We start from the raw sequence: 20,386 nt of genomic DNA, 5'->3' as shown, positions 1-20,386 counted from the left end.
TCGAGATTCCTTACCAAATTAATCAGATAGAATTGAAGAGGACTCTGAGATGAATGCATGGCCATAAACGGGTCGTCAATCGGAACTTCGAATTGAAAGTCATGGAAGATTGAAATTTGGATTGAAATTTGGGGTTAGGGTTGATGCTTCTTCCCTCTCTTCAACGTGAATTTCAAAAATGAATGGGGAAGATGATGAATTTCAGCTTATATACGTTGGGTCTTGGGCCCAGTATGAGTCCAGTTCAACCGGTTTGATTTATTGGTCTAATTTTAGGTCAAAATTTTTAAAATTAGTATTTTAATTCGTATTTTAAATGTTTTTACTTCTTCAAACTATAAAATTTAATTTTCATCATTTTTTTGACTCATAACTAATTGTCTCAGTTGTAGTGCTGGACAAACTTAAGTCGGTACTGCCGATTAAATTATCAGTACACGTCTTTACGCATTTTCTGAAATAAATTACATTCTCTCGGTCAGAAAAATCTGCTGAGTCCAAATATCACCATTAATTTTTCAAATTATAAAACCTAAATTTTTCAATCCTTTTAGTCTATATTTAATTAATTACTTATTTAATTACCGTTTAACCGGTTTACACTATTCACCGCAAAAGTTAGACCAGGTCGAGTTAGTGTTAAATATTGTAGATCACCAACAATAGATCTATAGAGTTTGGGATCTATAAATAGTTCTCAGTCATCTACAAACAATTTAGTGCTAGACATTATTAGTGTAGGCATAGGTTTTGATGTGTCCATAACTGATCTTTTTAATAATTCAATAGTATACTTGGATTGTGTAATGAACAAATTGCCCTGAGGCATATATATTGCCTCAAGTCCAAGAAAATAGCTAAACTGTCCCATATCCTTCAAAAGAAAAACTTTTAATTGAGTTGTTGAATAAGAATTTCAATATCCATCGAATTACTATCTGTGACAATTGTCATCAACATACACTATTAAATAGATCACATTAGCATCATAGAACTTGACAAAGGGAGATATATCATATTTGGTTTCTTGAAAACTAAATTTTGTTAAAGCTTCTGTCAAAGTTTGATACCATGCTCTAGGTGCTTGTTTAAGGCCATAAATGGCTTTATTAACCTTACACACTAGAGTTTCATCACCTTGAACATAGCCTTGGAACTAGGACATGTATATAGTCTCATTGAGTTGGCCATTTAAAAGGCATTATCAAAATCAAAGTGTCTTAATGTCCAACCTAATGAGAATGCAATGTTTAAGATTACCCTCATAGTAGTTGGCCTTACCACAGGGCTATAGATTTGATCATAATCTACACCTTCAATTTGATGAAATCCTTGTCCAACCAACCTTATTTTATATATCAAAATTTCACCTCTTTGATTTCTTTTTATTTCAAAAATCCACTACCTTCTTATATATGACAATTGCATTTAATGTAGGTTCTGCTAAGGTTTAAGTGTTACACTTCTCTAAAGCTTGTTATTCCTTATCCATAACCTCTCTCCAGTGATTAGATTGCAAGGCTTCTTTCACATTTCTTGGTACACTATGAACCAGATCATAAGTCAGTGCAATTAAAATATTTGGTTTAGCAGCACCAGACTTTGATCTGGTGGTCGTTGGGTGATCATTGGTTTTAGGTAGTGGTGGTAAACAAATCTCAATACCACTGATAGGTATTGGTTCATTCTGTGTCATTTATGGAGAAGGGTGATTGCTTTCTAGTTAAGTGTCTAAAATAGAGGAGGAAGCAATGATAGGATATTGTTAAGTGTCTCTAGATGAAGCTAAGTTTGGTACAGGACTATAAGTATTTATTGGTAATGGAGGTGTTGTGTTGGTGAGCTATTTATGTCTAATTGAGTAGTGGGGTTAGGAATGTGAATCTGGAACATTTTGTAGCAGCATCTTCCAAAGATGGATTTCTACTAATAGCTTCTAATTCAAATAGTTTCTGATATAGAAAAGTATTTTCATAAAAAATCACATGTCTAGCTAAATATATTTTGTTATTTTTTACCATATATTTGTACCTTTTATAGTTGGAGTCATATTCTAAAAACAAACATGGTTTTGACTTATAATTGAACTTAGTTTTACTATAAGGTCTCAGAAAAAGAAAGCACACGCATCCAAAGATTTTAAAAACTGATAATCTAATAAATGATAAAATAGAACCTGAAAAGGACATTTATTGTCCAGAATTGGTGTTGGCAAATGTTTTATAATATAGACTTCACTTGTGAAGGCATCCTCCCAAAAACTCATTGGTAAAGATGTTGTGGCCAACAACGAGAGGCTCATTTCAGTAATTTTCTTGTGTATTCTTTCTATACTACCTTGTTGGTGATGAGTATAGATACAAAACCTTCTATATTGTATTCCTTCAGAGGCAAGAAAGTTAGTAAGAGCCCTGGACATAAATTCCATTTCTTGGTCTGGCCGTAAAGTCTTAATGTAGTGACCAGTTTATTTTTCAATGAAAGATTTATAATTTTGAAAGGCAATTAAAGGTTGAGATTTGTTAGCAAGTAAGTATAAACACATGAACTTAGAATATGCATCAACAAAGAAAATGTAATATTTAAATTCATTTTTGGAAACCATAGGGGCAAGACCCCATATATCAACAAAAACAAGTTGTAACAGTTGAGTATATTCAGTTTTACTTTATTGAAAGTGTAATCTATGCATCTTGACTAAGGAACAAATTTCACATACATTCTTTAATGTAGAAACAGAACCAATATTTATTGAACATTTCTTTAGAATTTCAGTTACAGCTTTCGTAGAACTATAACCTAATCTTTTATGCCATAGTTTCACTGTAGGATTAGGATTACATCTAGAATCATCATGATTAACTAAACTACTGGCAACATTGAGAGATTTATAAGAGCTAACTTTAGAACTAGGTACATCATTTAGATTATTGAAAGAATCTGTAAAATTGAAAAATAATCTAGGGACTCTTAAGATTATCAAAAGAATATGTCCACTTCCTAGGTACACCTTGGGGAAGAAGCAATATGAAATTGAAATTTTCTTCTCTCTTTTTATTTTTTACCCTTTTACTGCTTAGGAGGCTTCTTATGAATATTTTCTGTTTTCGAGCTGCAAGAGCGAAGAAGGTGAAGGAGGGTATGATGCTGAGAGTGGCGGTGCGATGGAGCTGCTGGAAGCCAATGGCTTCTCTTCCTCTCCCAACAATTCGATTCCCTCGCCGCCCACGTCTCCTCCGCTTCCCCACCTCAAACCTCCTCTCTCCTCTGTCCGCCTCCGCGGCACTTGCTCCCAGTGACTCTTTCTCCTCCTCCTCTTCCTCCTCCTTCCATGTTGATCTCCAACCTTATCTCCGTTGCTCCATGCCTCACAAGCGCCTCCGAGTCGCAGTACTTCTCAGCGGCGGTGTCGACAGCAGCGTCGCCCTCCGGCTCCTCCACGCCGCCGGCCATTCCTGCACCGCCTTCTACCTCAAGATTTGGTTCCAAGTACTGCTCCCTTCGAACTCTAATCCCTCATTAAATTCTCACAACTGAGTGTTTATAACATGATTTGACCTAGTATATGCTTGCATGTAGTTAGTTAACAAAACTGCACCTTAATCGAACCATTCCCAACACACTTGTTTAGATTGGTTCTGACGCGTGGCTTTTATCTTTAGGAAGATTTTGAGAACTTTTGGTCAGAGTGCCCCTGGGAAGAGGATTTGAAGTATGCCAAAGCTGTTTGTAATCAGGTTAATTTCTTTCCTTGTTCACTACTCAAAAGAAAGAGCTCATTGTTGCTTATGTATAATGCAAACTGAGTTTTATTACAGGTTGATGTGCCATTAGAAGTTGTGCATTTGACCGATGAATACTGGAACAATGTGGTATGATGAAATGAACTCCTCTCTTGAACTTGTTTTTGTCTATTCTTTACTCAGTTTCACCCAAGCTGTCAAACATCAAATTATAGCACATTCGTGTAATTAGACTATTAAAATAATTGAGTACTTCTAATTAAGATGCACACATGCTACATATCAGGTTTCTTACATCATTGAAGAGTATCGTTGTGGCCGAACTCCTAATCCGGATGTTCTCTGTAACACAAGAATAAAATTTGGTGCGCATTGAATTACATGTGATGAACGAATCCACTGCCATGGTTTATTCTGTGTACTCTTTCGTTAATCAAACATTAGTTTTTCAGGTGCATTTTTAGATGCAATAAGTGGTATGGGATTTGACTATGTTGCCTCCGGACATTATGCAAATGTTATCCACCCATGTGCAGATCAAATGGAGGAACCTTCTGTTCTAGAGCTGTCACAAGACATGGTACCCATATGAGATGTATATACTATTATCATTAACTGATCGGTTATATACATAGTCAACTTTCTGTGAAGAATTTAGACAGATTAACTTAAATTTTTTTAGAAGTCCTATTAAGTGTTTGCTTTCTCGTTTATTACTCAGATAAATATTTTTGTTAGCAGTTGGTTTCTTATGTGGTTTTAAAATTTTAGGTGAAAGATCAAACGTATTTCCTTTCACACCTCTCACAGTCCCAACTGAAGCAGCTTCTTTTTCCTCTTGGGCGTATTTCCAAGGTTTGTTGTGACTGACTTGTACCAGTTACAATGCTTTATTTTTGTGCGTTATGTTGTCACTTTTATGATGGTCTAGCATGACTAATCGGCTGTATGCATTCAGAAAATACTTGTTATTTTTGTAGTGCCCTGAATTGTAATTTGAGTTTGAAAATTATATGCTGTTTTGCACTAACCACTTATGAAAGGCCCAAGAAGTTATTTTGTCCTGTTTAGTTAACATTTTTTATCATTTCGGGCATGCTAATATTTTTTTGTAAATGAAAAGATTAAAAACAATTATAGCACTGCATTGTGAAAAATAAATTTTGAAGTCTAACTTTTGTCTCCTGCCACAAATTTTGTAGGACGAAGTCCGCAGACTGGCAACAGAATTTGATCTTCCAAATAAGGATAGAAAGGATTCACAAGGTATATGCTTTTTGGGCAAGGTATGCAAAGTAAACAGCTCCATTACACTATATCTATGTCAAAGTTTTGAGAAATAGATTCTTCTACATATCACCAATGATTCTTTTGAATTGATTTGAATGTGGACGATGTTGATTCTGAAATTTTATTCATGTTAATTTACATTTTGAATAATTTACTTTTATGTTGTCAGTTAGTTCACATTTTAGTATTTTGAAACAAATCTCAAAATAGTTTTCTTATTCAAAATCATGTCCTTATCTTCTGGGTAACAGATAAGGTTCAGTGAATTTGTTGCAAGACATATTGGGGAGAGGGAAGGTATCATACTAGAAGCTGAGACAGGAGATTTCCTTGGCAAACATCGGGGATTCTGGTTTTATACTATTGGCCAGCGCCAGGGTTTACGTCTACCTGGGGGCCCATGGTTTGTTCCCTCTATGTTTCTTTTTGGCATCAACTGTATTATCTATCTAATGAAGTTTAAACCATATAATTATAGATTCCATTTTATCCTGAAGATAGATCCCACATATTGTAGGTGAAGAAGTATGAAAGTCTGAACTATATAGTTCACACTGAGAGGTTTTTAAACTTTTGATAATTTTCTTGAAAGGGATCAAGCTTTTACTCTTCAACAAGTTTCTCCACCTAGATTCATTTTAAAATTTGCTTTCATTGTATATTTATCCTAGTCTAAAGTATTAATTTTGGCCTCCTTCTAAAGTTTCTTATCCCATATTTCTTCTCGCACAGGTATGTTGTTGAAAAGGATATTAAAAACAATGTAGTCTTTGTGTCAAGAAATTACTTTTCCTTTGACAAAAGAAGGCGCCTATTTCGTGTAAGCTCTTTAAAATGGTTGAGTGGGCTGCCTGCAACCCAGATAAGTAAGCTTCAATGCAAGGTGAGAAGTTCTCGAATTTCAGTTTTTCTTCCCTGTTGGGATAAACTGGAAACATTTTCGTTCTATGTATAGTACTGTAAGTTCTGTTATCTTGAACCATTTCAGGTGAGACACGGTCCGGGATTTTATGATTGTAGTTTCGAAATGGAAGTAGGAAAGGATGGTCAAGAAAGCGTTGCTGTTGTCCGGTTATCTGAAGATGATCAAGGCCTAGCAGCTGGGCAATTTGCGGCCTTCTATGAGGGAAGGAAATGCATAGGTTCCGGTGTGATTTTGGAGTCATGGGATGATCAAAGTTTTCCTGTATGTGCAAAAGCTTTAGAAATTGCAAGAATGGAAGATAAATCAAAGCTAGGCAATCCAGTCAAGATAAAAGTTAAATCAGAAGAGGTGTTTGTTTCCACAGAGGTAGCAAGCAAAGCATGATAAGAGAATAAGAAATTCTTGAGTTGCTGCCACTAAAACAATAAGCAGAGGGCTTTATATATTCCCTTCCAATTGGCAATCAAAATAATCCATAGAAATGGACATAATGTAAGGAAGAGGGATGACTATTTTATGTTGCAATGCAAAGATAGTAGAAAAGTAAGAGCACCCATTGTTTGGTAGTTTGTAGTTTTTTTTTTTTTTTTTTTTTTTTGGGTGGAGGGAGGGGGTTGGTGGTAGCACCAATGTTCTGTAGTCTGTACATAAGTACATTATTGACAATATATAACTTAAAGATGCTTCACATGTAACAGAGAAATTTAATTATTATATCATGGGGAAAAAGATCAATGAAATATGAGTAGAAAGACATTTATGATGCGGACAATGCAAGCTTATTTATCATCAAATGAAATATGTTAGTCTAGTCTAGCCGACCAATCCCAATGTTTTTTTGCAGCGTTGTGAGCACAAATGTTTATAATCAGTCGTTAACTAAATCAGTTGTAATCAATGTTCTAAAAATCGGACTGGATCGGTCAGTTTAATCGAATTGACCGGATATCAATCATCTATCTGGTCCAGTTGATGCCAAAAACCGAACCGCAAAAAATTGGGAAAAAAACTGGACGAACTAATGATTAATCGGTAAACTGTATGAACCGGTCGGATTTTTTAGCCTTCCAGTTCGCTACTTTATATATATAAAAAAACTTGTAATACTAAAAAATGGTGGGAACAATTGGTATAACTATATGAGAAGCAAAATAAAAAATGCAAACTGCTTTACAAAAATGATGTTACTAACTACATATTATTACATTAAATGGGAAAATGATAATGTCAACTTTCTTTTTCATAATATTTTACACAAACACTTTGTATTATATATTTGCATAAATTTGTAGAGAAAATAAGTGACATTATTAAAATCAACTATGTTAGGTATACATTAAAATTAATTATTAAAATCAGGTATTAATATAAAATATATATTAAAATATAAAATATATTAAAAATAAATTAAATAATATATTTATACGCAAATATATAATAACTGATTTTAGTATATAATTACCATTTTTTTTATTAAAATATGTATATCTATTTTTCATTAAATTAAATATTGTTAATGATTGTTCTCAGATATATATACATTAACAAATAAAAAGAAATTTTACATAAAAAAAAAGAGAAAGGGGGATAAACCCCGCCAAATGTCGAGTGTTCTAGCACTTAACTCCATTGTTATCAAACCTGACTCGACTTAATCGATTCGATTAAAAATCTGGTCATCTGATCGAACCGAGTCATTCTTGAGATGTTCAAACATTATACTCGCTAAAATCTAGGTTGGCCAGCTTGGATATTTGGGGGGAAAAATTGACCCACGGTTTATATAACTGCACTTTTTTCTTTTGTAACGCGAAAACGGCGTCCTAATCTGATCTCAAGCTCTCAACGTCTCTCTTCTCTCAAGGCTCTTTCTCCTCACTGTCTTATCCAAGCTCAAGCTCTCTCACCTCTCTCGTGGTTGGTGTTGTCATTGCACTTACTCACGTCTCCGGTCTCGCTCGCTTACTCACTGTCTCGCACTCAAGGTTGCCGTCACGCGCTGTGTCGTCACCGCCGTCTCACTCTCAGTCGCCGTCTTACTTGCGCTTGTCTTCGCCGCCGGCAAAAGAAGACGGAACTAGCATCTGGTCCCTCGGCTGGTAGTGGTCATTGTCTTCCCCCTAATTTGCTTGCTTTGTTACCTTCCGTGGGGTCGTTGTCTTCTTGTTTGAGGTCCTCACCGTCGCCAATCGCCATGGACTATTGGTGAGTTCTTGCATCATTGCTTTCCCTGTCTTTTCCATATTCCCCTTCTCCCTGTATTTTGAGATGTTGAGTTGCTGTCAATCATGACTGAATTAGGATTTGTTGAATTTGTTGCTGTAAGTTGAATTTGCTGTTGAAAATACTACTAAGCTAATTTTTTGGTTAATGAAAATTATCACAATTGCATTTGTTGCTGATTATCATTATTGAATCTTTTTTTTTTGCTGTCTTGCTCAAATAATCAGTTAGATAAATTTTTTGTTGTTGTAAATTATCTTTGGAATTAAATTTTTTGTTGCTAAAAATTATCATAGTTAAATTTGTTGTTAAAAATTATCAATGAGTTGAATTTATTACCGTAAGAACAGATTTAATTTTTAGTATTGATTGATTTGATTCTTACATAAATAATATTGGTCAAGTCCCAAATTTGTTCGATGAAAATATAGATGCCAACTTTAAGATTACTCTTTGGACTTAATTTACTTATTATTTATTATTAATTCTAAACCCCTACTCCTAAATCTCATACTCTAAAACTTCAAAAAATATTCCATAAACCACGTATCCTAATCTAAATAATTGTAAACCTAAAATACTAAATTCAAAATTCTAATTTATACATTAATAGTAAATTTAAAACCCCAATACCTAAACTCTAAAACTTAAATACAAAATCCTAATAAAAAATACTAAATCCTAATTCCTATACACAAACTCTAGTTCCTAATTCAACAACCATAAATTCTAAACCCCTAATTCATAAATTTTGAATCCTAAATTCTAATTTATAAGCCTCATACCTTAATTTAAAAAACTCTATATTCTAAATCCTAAACATTGACCATAAACCCTAAACTCTAATGTCAAAACTTTAAATTCTAAATTCTAAATCCTAATTTAAAAACATTAAATCTTAATTCCTAATCCTTAACACTAATTCTAATCCTTAAATCTTTGACCCTAATCTAAAAAGACTAAAGTTTAAACACTAAATCCTAACTGGCTAATTCTTAAATCCTAATCCATAAACCACATATCCTAATTCAAAAATTCTTAACCTAAAATTTAATAATAAACCCAAACCACTAACTTTTAAATATAAACCATAAATTGGAATCCAAAAAACACTAAATCCCAATCTCTATTCTCTATGCACCAATCATATTTTTCAACCATAAATCGTAATTCAAAAATCTTAAATCCTAAACTTATAATTACTAAACTCTAAATTATAAATCCTAATTCATAAACCACATATCCTAAACTAAAAAATTTCTAAGACGTAACTCTTAAACCCTAAACCCTATATCAAATCCTAATGCATAAACACTAAATCATGAACAATAAATCACTGAATTTAAGATCGTAATCCAAAAAATCTTAAATTCTTACCCTTAATTCTTATATCCTAAATCCTAAACTATAATACTAAATTCTAATCCAAAAACCTTAAACTCTCAATCTTCTGCGTGTTGCACGATAATAATCATAATAAATAACTGCAGACAACACCTCAATTAGAGATACTAAAAAAAATCACTTAATTCCTTTTTATTAAATTCTTTTTCAATTGAGAAATAAAAATTTAATGTACCTTTTTTATTAATATATTATCATGCAAATTCTTTTTAAAATAAACTTAATTTTGGCAAAATCTAAATTGATTAAGACCTTTATTAAGTTCAAATGCGGTTAGTGTTATTAAGTGTTAATATTTATATCTAAAATAATCCATATAAGTAGGCAAACTATTAAATAGCTTTTTTAACTTCGCTTTTGACCTAATTCCCTTCTTTTCAATAACTTTATCTATAAGTATGTGAATTTTTTCTAAAAAAATATATATACGTATGTAATTTATATCATTATAATTATTTCTAAACACTAACTTTTTCATTATAAATAACAATCTCTATAAATTGACTCTCGTTCTTATTACTTCTTCAGAAAATGTTTACGGTCACAACTTAAATCTTTATACTCAAAAAAAAAAAAAATCGCACATCTCTGATCTACTGTGAATAAAAAATTTGATTATTTTGCTAAAAAGAACTCTAAACCTATTGTGTGTGTATATATATATAATTTTTTACCCAAAAAATACTAGATCATTTGAAATTTAAGGACAAATTTAAAATTTAATATTACTATAATAAATACTTATAAATATTTTTTGTTTCCTAATTTGCTTACACGATTTTCTTGGTTTTTCTACATCAATATTAGGTAAGAGCTTTATGCAATGATAATTTAGTTGATAATTTATACATAAAATTAATTAAATATCTCAACAACATAGTTTGTTATAACTATACATAACATTAGCAATGATTTAGCATATGATATTTTGACATTTGGATAACTTATATTTTTAGATGGTTTCTAAACATTTAATATTATTTAAAAATATTAATTAATGACTGAATACATAATATAGATTTATAATTATTAAATAAGTCAATTACATGAATTATAGATAGCGTAAATTAAAGTAAATAAATAATAAAGTACATATAAACTTAAGAATACTACAATTTAAAAATTTTAAATCTTAAATTTTAAACTCTAAACTTTAAAAATATTATAATCCAGAAATTCTGAACCCAAACCCTAAAACTTAAATTCTAAATCCTAAAACTTAATCTGACAAACTGTATCTTTAAATTCCATACCCTAATTTAAATAACCCTAAATCCTAAACTTATACATTAATAATAAATCCAAAATCCTAATACCTATACCCTAAAGTTTAAATACAAAATCCTAATCCAAAATTACTAAACTCTAAATCTTAATTCCTAAACACTAACCCTTAAAATCATAAATTCTAAATTCTAAATTTTAATAATAAATTTTAAATTTCAAACTATGTACTGATTTAGAGTAATAATTATAAGTCTTAATTTATTTTCTTTATTATACACCAAAAGAAATTATTATAAGTGTTAATTTATCTTTTTAATTTAAAAGTTTGCTCATTTTTAATGTTACTTATATGTATATGGAAAACAAACATAATTTATCAATTTATTTTATCTATTTTTCACTAATTGTGATCTTGTTCTAATATCATGTGTTTATAATTTTTTAAAAGTTATATTTAAATTAATTAATAAAAAATATTTTTTAGGATAAAATAAAAAATAAAATAAATAATAATATAATTCTAGATTTAATAAAAAAATAGCAAAAATTAACAACGTAAAAATGACACAAGTATCAGATTAAACCCAAAATTCTAAAATTACCATTAAATTAAATCTAACACTAAGTTAGGGTGGCAATAGGGCGGGTAGGGGTGGATTTTTGCTCTATCTGATCCCGTTTCGCCCTGATCTTAATAACTGTATAGAATCCGTCCCGTTCCTACCTGCAGGTAGTAAAAAGTTAAACCTTAATCCACTTCCGCGAGTACCCATCCTGCCCATACCCGCCCTATAATTATTAAATTCAACAAATAAAATTAAATTTTAAAATTTATATAACCATCATCATATACATAACATATATTATATATTAGAAAAAGTATTAGGTATCAAGAGATTATCTGTCAACTTTTGACAACAATAATTAATTATTATTTTTTAAATACAATTAGGAATGTATTGAATTGCCTTAATTATAATTTTGAAATATTAAGATTTGTAACCGCCCCAGAAATGTTGTTACGTGAAGCTTGTGAAGGTGTCACGCAACCTTAAGCCTCTCACCCTTCTCCGGTAATCTCTCTGTCCAGGAACTTTTTTCGTCATCGGGATGCTGCAATTGTCGTTCGACGCTGACCGCCCCCTCTCCCCCGATCCCATTTTGTGACACCACTATTCCCGTGAAAGAGAAACTCATCCTACGCGCATAGCCACCTGTATCGTCGCGTCATCGTCTCGCCACCATACCAGCCGCCTGTATCACCAAAGACACCTTCATTAGCAGATACATCCAATACAAAAAAAAACATATCCATAACCACAAAAGACACCTCCGTTAGAAGACACATTCATAGATAAACACATCCAAAAAAACACCTCCAAAAAAGACACGGTCGTTAGAATTCACGACAATGGAGGAGGAAGAACCTGCACAACGCGTCTTGGAGGCAGTGCTGGGTGCGGCTGTGCTGACGTGTTGGTGTGCTGCGCAGTGACAGACCACTGGGGATGGTTCGCGGTGTGGGTAACGTTGTCTTCAATGGAGCGGAGTCGCAGCTGATGGCTTCGTCGTCTTCCTTGCGTGGTGACTCGGGTTGTCGTTGCCAGTGTCTCGTACTAGATGGATGCTGGGTCGAGGCTGCCAGTGTTGTTATGCGGAGGTTGACACGTGCGGGGCTCTCTTCAGTGATGGTTCTGGTTGTCGACTCCGGCGTCTTGTCGCGGGTTCCGCTCGTCGGCACCAGTAGGGGGCAGTGCCGCAGCTATCTAGGGTTGTGGGCACTATGGGTGAGATGGGAGAGGAGAGGGAGAAGGGGGCTTGCGGCGCAGCTGCTTAGGTTAGGGTTAAATTGGCATGATTTTGTTTATGTTAGTGGGTTTTGGGTCCAGTCCAATAAGAGTTGGCAAAAGTTGGCAAATCCCGTGTTGGTTACATAGTGGGATTCTATATATTAAAATTATATATATTATCGACTCCGTTAGATAGATAATAGAGAATCTAAACAACGTGAACAATGGACTGAAAATTTGGTTCAAAAAAGTTAAAAAAAATACTCTACCCAAATTACCCAACCAAAAAACCCCATTTAGAGATTCAAAAATTTAATTATCCACATACCTAGTAAATTGAACATCCAACATATTTTACTTGTATCTAACTAACCCATTCCAATCAAATAACCATCCACGTAAGAATTAAAATAACCATATGCATCCCTACTAAAATAACCCAAGGAGGCAGCATACTAGATAATAAACAAGTTCATGCTGGACGGAAACATAGGCTGAATTTGGCGACGTTCGTGACGACGTGGATGAAACCCGAGTGCGACAAGCTCATAATGGCCGCCATTAATAAGAATCATGTTGACATGGATAAGGGGTGAGGGGGGTGCAAAAATGGTGACACTAACAGAGTTGGAAGAGAACCTGATGTGACGGTGAGGGGGAGACAACATTAAGAGCTTTGCAGCGACGACGATGACCGTTGCGGGAGAGATCGACGCCAGTAAGGGGTTGCAAAACGGCGTCACTAACAGCGTTGGAGGAGAACCTGATGCGGCGGTGAGAGGGGTAGCAGTGTCAAGAGCTTTGCTGCGACGATGATGACGGTTGCGGGAAAGATCGACGCCGTTGAGGGGGATGGTGGGGTGCAAAACGTGCAATATGTGAACATGTAACCGTAAGTAGTGGTTTAGGTGCTAATTCTAATTTTTTTCAAATTTTAAAATCTGATAATAATTATTTAATTAATTAAGAATCTGAATTTTAATTTCAAATTTACCTTCCCTTTTTAAAACGTCATTCACGTTCTTCACTATATACATAGTTTCCCTATACTTTTCCATATATATATATATATATATATATCGGAGCGGATATTACCTAAATCCTACCTCGCCGTGCTCTGCCCCAGACTCTACCCTACAGAAAATTCGCCCCCGCACAAAACGGGTAGGGGCGGAATGGATACCCGCAGGTTCGAGTAATGTTATCATCTCTAGACCCTAAGTCCTCTCCACTCCAGTTCAGAGTCTAGTCTCTCTGTCAACCCTCACACAAACTCAGCCCCTCTACACTCTCCTCCTCACCTTCGGTCAACCACTCCACCATCGCAATCCCTATCTCATCCTTTTCCTCCCTTGTAGTCACAGCTGCCGTTGTTCATCGCCCGTCGCCCGTAGTCGCACTTTGAAGCCGTTGTCCATCGTCCTTCGCACAATTCACACCCGCTGTCGTCCTCTGCGGTGCAATCAGCGCAATAAACAGTCGCATTCCTCAACATCTTTCACCCCGCTCTTTGAATATCTACATCTAGAATGTAGATATCTCGGGTAAACTATTTGGTTATACTTTTTTTATTTGCAATTAGCTGTTGAATTTATGTTTTCTGTTTTTTTAACTTCTAATTATTTGTTCTATTTTTTTATCTGATTATTTGTTCTTGGTTCTGTTATGATCTTTTATTCTGATTTTTTGTTATAATTATTAGTTCTTAGTTCTAATTTTTTATTTTGGATTTTGGTTCTGTTTTGATTTTTGTTCTGAACCCATTCCTTATTCTGATTTTTGGTTATGAGGATTTTTTTTTTTGTTCTGATTCTAAAAATGTTCTTGGCATCTGACACAAATGTTCAGAACATTATTATTAGCATGTTAGACTACCTATATTATACTCTAAGTACGGCCTTTTTCCGATCCTGCAATAATGCGAAATACCTGTGATAAATTACCCTTTTATCAGGGCATTAAACTTATAATGCTAAACTTCCAATAACTACACAAAAGCTTGGAACAAGTTCAGACCAAACAATGCAGAATGCTGAAACAATACTTATTTACTTTTTAGTTACGTGACAAAACATTTAAAAAAGCTCAACCATCTTCATTCATTCAAATAACTATATTATAGGGTCCCCAAAATTTGACAAAACATACAACTATGAATAGTGCAAGCTGTGCAACAGACACAGTGAAAATTCTAAAATAAAATTGAAGCAGAGGTATATAATAAAATTTTGGCAACATTACCATACTTAAATCTAACACAGTATCACTAATATAGAGAAACAAAACTTTTGGCAGCCTCAAGCAATGCCGAGAAACTTCTCCAACAACAGCATAAAACAATTTCCCCTGCTAAGAAAAAATGAAGAACCAACTTATAGGATCAGAATAAATGTATGTACAAGGGAAAAAAAACTAGTGATGAAATTTTGGCATGTCAGCATTCAACAGCTACAAGAGCATGCATGTAATGAAATCTAATGTATGCATAAAATAAACTTAACTACAGAAGTAACTTTGGCATGACAGCAGTCAACAGCTACAGAAGCATGCAATCAAATCTAAGGTTTGTGGAGACTTAGTAGACTTAGTAAAGCAAGATGCATAGAGAATACGACGTAGAGGCCAAAAACATTACCTTTTTCAGCGCCTATCAGTTTTTCCAGTGGAGCGCTTTCCAGAAAACAAGTGCTTCGGCTTAAGAGTTGGTATGACTCTATCAGCTTCTCCGCGGCGAGCTTGCTTGTTTCTCTTCATGACAGATTTCTTTGCAAGTTTAATCGCCTTGATCTTTTGTGCAGAGTTCTTTAAGCCCTCTCCAGGCACAACTTCATGTGGTGGGCGAGATACAGACCTGGATCGTGAACGTGACCTACTCAGGCGCTGCTTTTTGCCAGGTGTATCACCATCAACATCCATACTGTCTCCACCATCGGCACCTTCAGGTGACCTGTCCCTCTTCCGACCTCTCCTAGAGACAGACCTACTTCGCATTCTCTGGATTGCCAGACTGGGATCAAGCCCCAGAGAAGACAACTGCCTTCCCATTCTCTCAGATGTGAATTTCTTGTCTTTGTCAAATTTCCTAGGAACAGTTGGCCGGCTCTCCGCATTGCTCTTCTTAATCCTATGCTGTTGGATGAGCAAGCTTTTCTTTTTTCTAATCTCAGCTAAAGCTGCTTGCTGTTCTGGAGTCAACTCAGCTCCATCAATCTCAAACTCGCCGTTTTCCTCTTCTGCCTGTCTTATGCCCTCTTCTCTTTCCAACTCTTCAACCCTTTGGAGAATATCAGGATCAATGAAGTCATATACATTGTGACCATCCAAAATTTCTGGCAGTATATCTTCTTTCCATTCATCATTAGCCAAAATGTAATGCTTCCTCAAGTTCATTGAGTATACACCTGCTCCACCATTCGCATTCTCCAGATCCTTCTCGGTTTTTCTCTTTTCCTTTTCGGCTGCTTCTTTTGCTTTAGCTTCCAAAACAGCCTGAGGAATGCATGGTGGCCTTTCCTTCTGGTCACGTTGTTTTGGTATCGCAACATGAAACCTATTCAAGCAGTCATTAATTTTCTTTGACTTCATCTTCACCTCCACCCTCTGATTCAGTAGCCTCTCACATGCTGCATTTTTCACAGAAATCACCCCTTCTTCAGTCAAAGTGCTCATGGTCAACAACACACTGTCATCACTTGTTGCCTCACCTCCTTGGCCAATTACAGTCTTCAAGGCTTCGGATTTCATCTCGATGACCAGCTTCATGTCTTCCTCAGATATCCCCTCCAGTGGTTGCAAGTCGGTCTTGTTGCACACGATGATCAGCGGCTTGTTCATAAACAAAGACTTAATGCTGTGAAATAGAGCTGCCTGCTGAGCAATACTATAACCGCAAGACCCAGATACATCCAAGAAAAACAGTATTGCAGCTCTCAGATGAGCTAAAGCAGTAATACTGCACATCTCAATAATATTTCGATCCTCAAAAGGCCTGTCCAAAATACCCGGTGTATCAATTACTTGGTACCTCAGGTATTTGTAGTCTGTGTGGCCAACGAACAGCGACTTTGTGGTGAAAGCATAAGGCTGCACATCCACATCAGCTCTTGTAATTTTGTTAATGAATGAACTCTTGCCAACATTAGGGTAGCCACAAATCAAAATAGTCCTGGTGTTTGGATCTATCGACGGAAGCCTAGCCATATGTTGCCTAACCTGTTCGAGGTAAGCCAAACTCGGGCCAATCCTCTTGATGACAGTGCACATGCGACCAAGAGCAGCAACCTTCAGACACTTGCACCGGTACAGCGAGTCACCATACTTCAACAGCTTCACATAGTCTTTTGCAATCTTACCAATAAGATTCCTGGCAGTGTTGATCTGTCCAAGTGCAAGCTTGTAATGGTCTTTGTTGTAGAGCACGTGGAGGAGATCTCCGTAGAATGGGTGAATATCATCGAGGCGAGGAAACTCATCAATGATGGTAGAGAGCTTGTCATGGAAATTTTGTTGAGTGTACTTCACTTTTCGCATATAAAACTGACGGAGACGGGAAATTGCATATCCTTTGTGCACGACGGTTGGTGTCTGGCGCTGGGTACGGGAGAGGATGATGTCAACAAAGTCCTTCCCGTTTGGTACTACCGTAATCTTCTTGAAGTTATACTGCACCATTGTGTCGAACCAACCTATCCCAGACACAGATTAAAATGAAATGCACAAAAAAAGTGGAGGCACTGCAAGAATCGAAGTTTAAAACATATTCCCACACTAATTGATCAATAATACTAGTTTTAAGCAGAGAATGAGGAGATTTAGGTTTTCTTAGCTAAGGAAACTAGCGAATTGAATTGCATGAAGCAAGGTTCTGAAAACCGAACCGGTCATCAAACCGCTCGAGCTACTGGTTCATCAGTTTAGAGGTTCAACAGATTCAATCGTGATTCAACCGAAATAACCAAATTATAATAAAATAACTTATCAAATTATAAATAAATATACAAAAATATAAATATACTCTTATATGAATCTTAAATATATACAAATTAAAAGTATAATTCCAATTAAATCTCATAATCACATTTAAATACAACATGACTACACGAGTCAAATATAAAAAACACAAATATCAAAGGTCAAAATTTATATACGTATAAAATTTATAATATTATATGAAATTTAAGATAGTCACAAGAAACAGAAAAAATTATTAAATTAACCAAACCAATAATAAATATTCGAACATCTACTTATCTAGTTAATTGAGTTAATTCAGTTCATCTATTTCTTCGTTAAAAACAAAGATGACAAATTTATTTCTTCTCTAACAAAAGACTGATCATAATGAACAAATAGAAACTCTGAACAACTTTTAACAAAATTTCAGCACAATTTTAATAAAGATTAACAAGATTTTCAGCTGATCACAACTTTAGCAAAATTTCAGCACAATTTTGACAAAGATTAATCATCTTTTTCCAAAAATTAACCAAAAAAAACCCAGCAGTGCACTAACTCACTAAGTATTCAATGATTCAATCAACACCAAGAATACAGAATATAGAGTACAGAATAGCATAGCTAATCATTCAATGATTCAAGTTATGAAAGGGAAAGCTCTAAGATGGTTCAATCGTCGCTAACAACCAGATATGCGTTCAATCTTGCCAGAATCAAGCAACAATTCAGCAATCATCAACCACAATTTCAGATCTAAAATCAGTAACAACAGAAATTATATATGATTGCAAAATAGTAATTACAATGAAGCAGCAACACAAATTCGGCAACAACAGAACCAACTGCAATAACTGAAAAACTTCATGCCAACAATAACTTCAGAATCCAATTTCAGAACATAAACTGAGCTCAGAATCTTAAAAATTAACTAGAAAATAAAGATGAAGCTGAAGAAGAAGTGGCCTACTGATGAGACGCCGATGGAGGAACGGCGGTGACAGAGTGAGCTCGCAGAGGGTGTGAGCTCGGAGGAACACGGCGCTGACAGTGACCCTCTGTCAGTCACAATTTCGGCGGCGACGGTGAGCTCTGGCCGAGGAGAGGAGTTCGGCGATGGTGGGAGCTGCTGCCTGCTGCAGCTAGTGGTGGGTGGCTGATGAGTGTTGATGATGAGTTAATGAATCGCGGGACTGGGGCTGAGTGAGTGAGTGAGTGAGTGGAGGCTAGGGTTGGGTTGCCGTTTGAGCCTTTGGAGTTTGAAGGCTAGGGTTGCTTTCTGATTTAGGAAGGGGGCTGGAAGGAGGAGTGAGAGAGCGACGGTGCTGCACTTTTGTTAGGGTTTCTTTGGAGTTTGAAACAAAACAGCGCTGTTTAAATTTTTGAAAATCGGCCGGATTCCGGTTCGATTCGACTAACTAGTTCTCAGTCAGTTCAACGGTTTAATAATGATTTTTAAAATTGACTATTATAGTTTTTAACCAAATTGCGAATCTCATTAGTTCATGGTTCAATTGATTTGACCAAACGGTTCGAACCAATTTTCAAAAACTTGGCAAGAAGTGAAATTGAGTGAAACGTGAATGAATAGAGGCAAGAAAATCAAAAGTAGGACTCACCTTGAATCGCGTTGGTTCAAAACGTATGCTGAGAAATGAAAAAGGGTTCTAGAGAGGGTTTGGTTGGAGGCGGCAGCTCGCTTCTAACACCAACACCTCCTTGCTGAGGAAGCATAGTTGTCAAAAACCGAACTGGTAATCGAACCGATCAAGCTACTAGGTCATTAGGTTATTGGTTTAACCGATAGATTCCAGGTTAAATCGATTAAACCGGTTTCACCTAAATAAAAATATAAAATAGTCAATATAAAACAACATATATACAACAATATTTATACAACAGCAACAACATAGAATAACTGGGAAGAGAGAGAGAGAGAGAGAGAGAGAGAGAGAGAGAGAGAGAGAGAGAGAGAGAGAGAGAGAGAGAGAGAGAGAGAGAGAGAGAGAGAGAGGCTGGGCGGGAAACACTGGGAGGGTTAGATCTAGGGAACAGGGAAAAGATCCTAGGGTTTAGAACTGAGAAGAGTATCGACGACTGGAGAATGAATCCTTTACCGTTTTTGTGAGTAATCTTCCTGAAAACATATCAAAACGAGAATTGTTCCATTTGTTAAACTGGACGGGGCGCATCAATGACATTTATCTATCCCAAAAACGAAAAGGCGAAACTATCTACATGTTTGCTTTCATTCGGTACACAACGAAAGGAGGGGCTTTGAAAGCTATAACAGAAATTAATCGATTGCGGCTGAGAAAAAAGGTTGTTTTGTAGGGAAAGCAAAGTATAGAAGAGCGTAGGGAGTAACGAACACCGGTAGTGGAGAGACAGGCACGGAAATACAAAACCTACTGGTTAGGAAGCCATATAGCGAAGTAGTGATGAATGGTGCCGAATCATCTGGACGAGAGAAACGGATGAAGGAAGTCGAAAAAGACATGCGTGGTAATGGCGGAACGAAGAAGTTAGAGGTAGCAGTGGTGAAAGACAATTTGGCATGGCTGAAGCGTAGCCTTGTAGGGGGTACGACAAAGCCTATCTACCTTGATTCTCTGAAGGAAACGATCGCGAAGAACATACCTAATATCGTCCAGGTCAGGGAAATGGGAGCATACAAAGCTCTACTGACTTTCGATAGCCCGATCCATGCTGAAGAAACCTACACGTTGCACATGAATAGCCTACTCCACTTGTTTCACAGGGTATGGAGGTGGGAGGAGTCGGAACACAGTGAAACTCGCAGAGTGTGGCTTGAATGCTTTGGAGTCCCG

The 20,386-nt window shown here is 35.6% G+C and overlaps 2 protein-coding genes across 3 annotated transcripts; one reads left to right on the top strand and one right to left on the bottom strand.

Moving 5' to 3' along the window:
* The first annotated feature begins 2,822 nt into the window (after positions 1-2,822).
* On the top strand, positions 2,823-6,730 carry LOC112743734 (uncharacterized). Its single transcript, XM_025793055.3, has 10 exons — positions 2,823-3,489; positions 3,663-3,737; positions 3,819-3,872; positions 4,030-4,108; positions 4,196-4,323; positions 4,515-4,598; positions 4,946-5,029; positions 5,285-5,436; positions 5,766-5,916; positions 6,022-6,730. The coding sequence occupies exons 1-10, from the start codon at positions 3,028-3,030 to the stop codon at positions 6,340-6,342; spliced, it is 1,590 nt and encodes a 529-aa protein (XP_025648840.1). The 5' UTR covers positions 2,823-3,027; the 3' UTR covers positions 6,343-6,730.
* Positions 6,731-14,676: 7,946 nt separating this feature from the next.
* Positions 14,677-18,971, bottom strand: LOC112743733 (nucleolar GTP-binding protein 1). 2 transcript variants are annotated; one of them, XM_025793053.3, is made up of 3 exons: positions 18,526-18,971; positions 15,238-17,287; positions 14,677-14,948 (listed from the first exon to the last, which is right to left on the bottom strand). In XM_025793053.3, exon 2 carries the CDS (start codon positions 17,271-17,273, stop codon positions 15,243-15,245), a length of 2,031 nt encoding a protein of 676 aa, XP_025648838.1. In that variant the 5' UTR covers positions 17,274-17,287; positions 18,526-18,971; the 3' UTR covers positions 14,677-14,948; positions 15,238-15,242. The 2 variants fall into 2 exon arrangements, with proteins under 2 accessions (XP_025648838.1, XP_025648839.1); XM_025793054.3 differs by having other exon boundaries at positions 14,677-14,951; positions 18,526-18,970.
* Positions 18,972-20,386: the final 1,415 nt, after the last annotated feature.

Source organism: Arachis hypogaea, chromosome 14, assembly GCF_003086295.3.
Source record: "Arachis hypogaea cultivar Tifrunner chromosome 14, arahy.Tifrunner.gnm2.J5K5, whole genome shotgun sequence".
In the NCBI taxonomy this organism is placed as follows: Eukaryota; Viridiplantae; Streptophyta; class Magnoliopsida; order Fabales; family Fabaceae; genus Arachis; species Arachis hypogaea.
The sequence above is the reverse complement of the archived record's forward strand: the minus strand, read 5'-3'. Positions and strand labels throughout refer to the sequence as shown.

What these genes read in the sequence shown, in the direction of transcription:
- LOC112743734 (XM_025793055.3), top strand. Translation starts at nt 3,028, where the DNA reads ATGAAATTGAAATTTTCTTCTCTCTTTTTATTTTTTACCCTTTTACTG. An exon ending in ACCTCAAGATTTGGTTCCAA is followed by an intron (nt 3,490 to 3,662) that starts GTACTGCTCCCT and finishes TTTTATCTTTAG; the next exon opens with GAAGATTTTGAGAACTTTTG. An exon ending in CGTCTACCTGGGGGCCCATG is followed by an intron (nt 5,437 to 5,765) that starts GTTTGTTCCCTC and finishes CTTCTCGCACAG; the next exon opens with GTATGTTGTTGAAAAGGATA.
- LOC112743733 (XM_025793053.3), bottom strand. Translation starts at nt 17,273, where the DNA reads ATGGTGCAGTATAACTTCAAGAAGATTACGGTAGTACCAAACGGGAAG.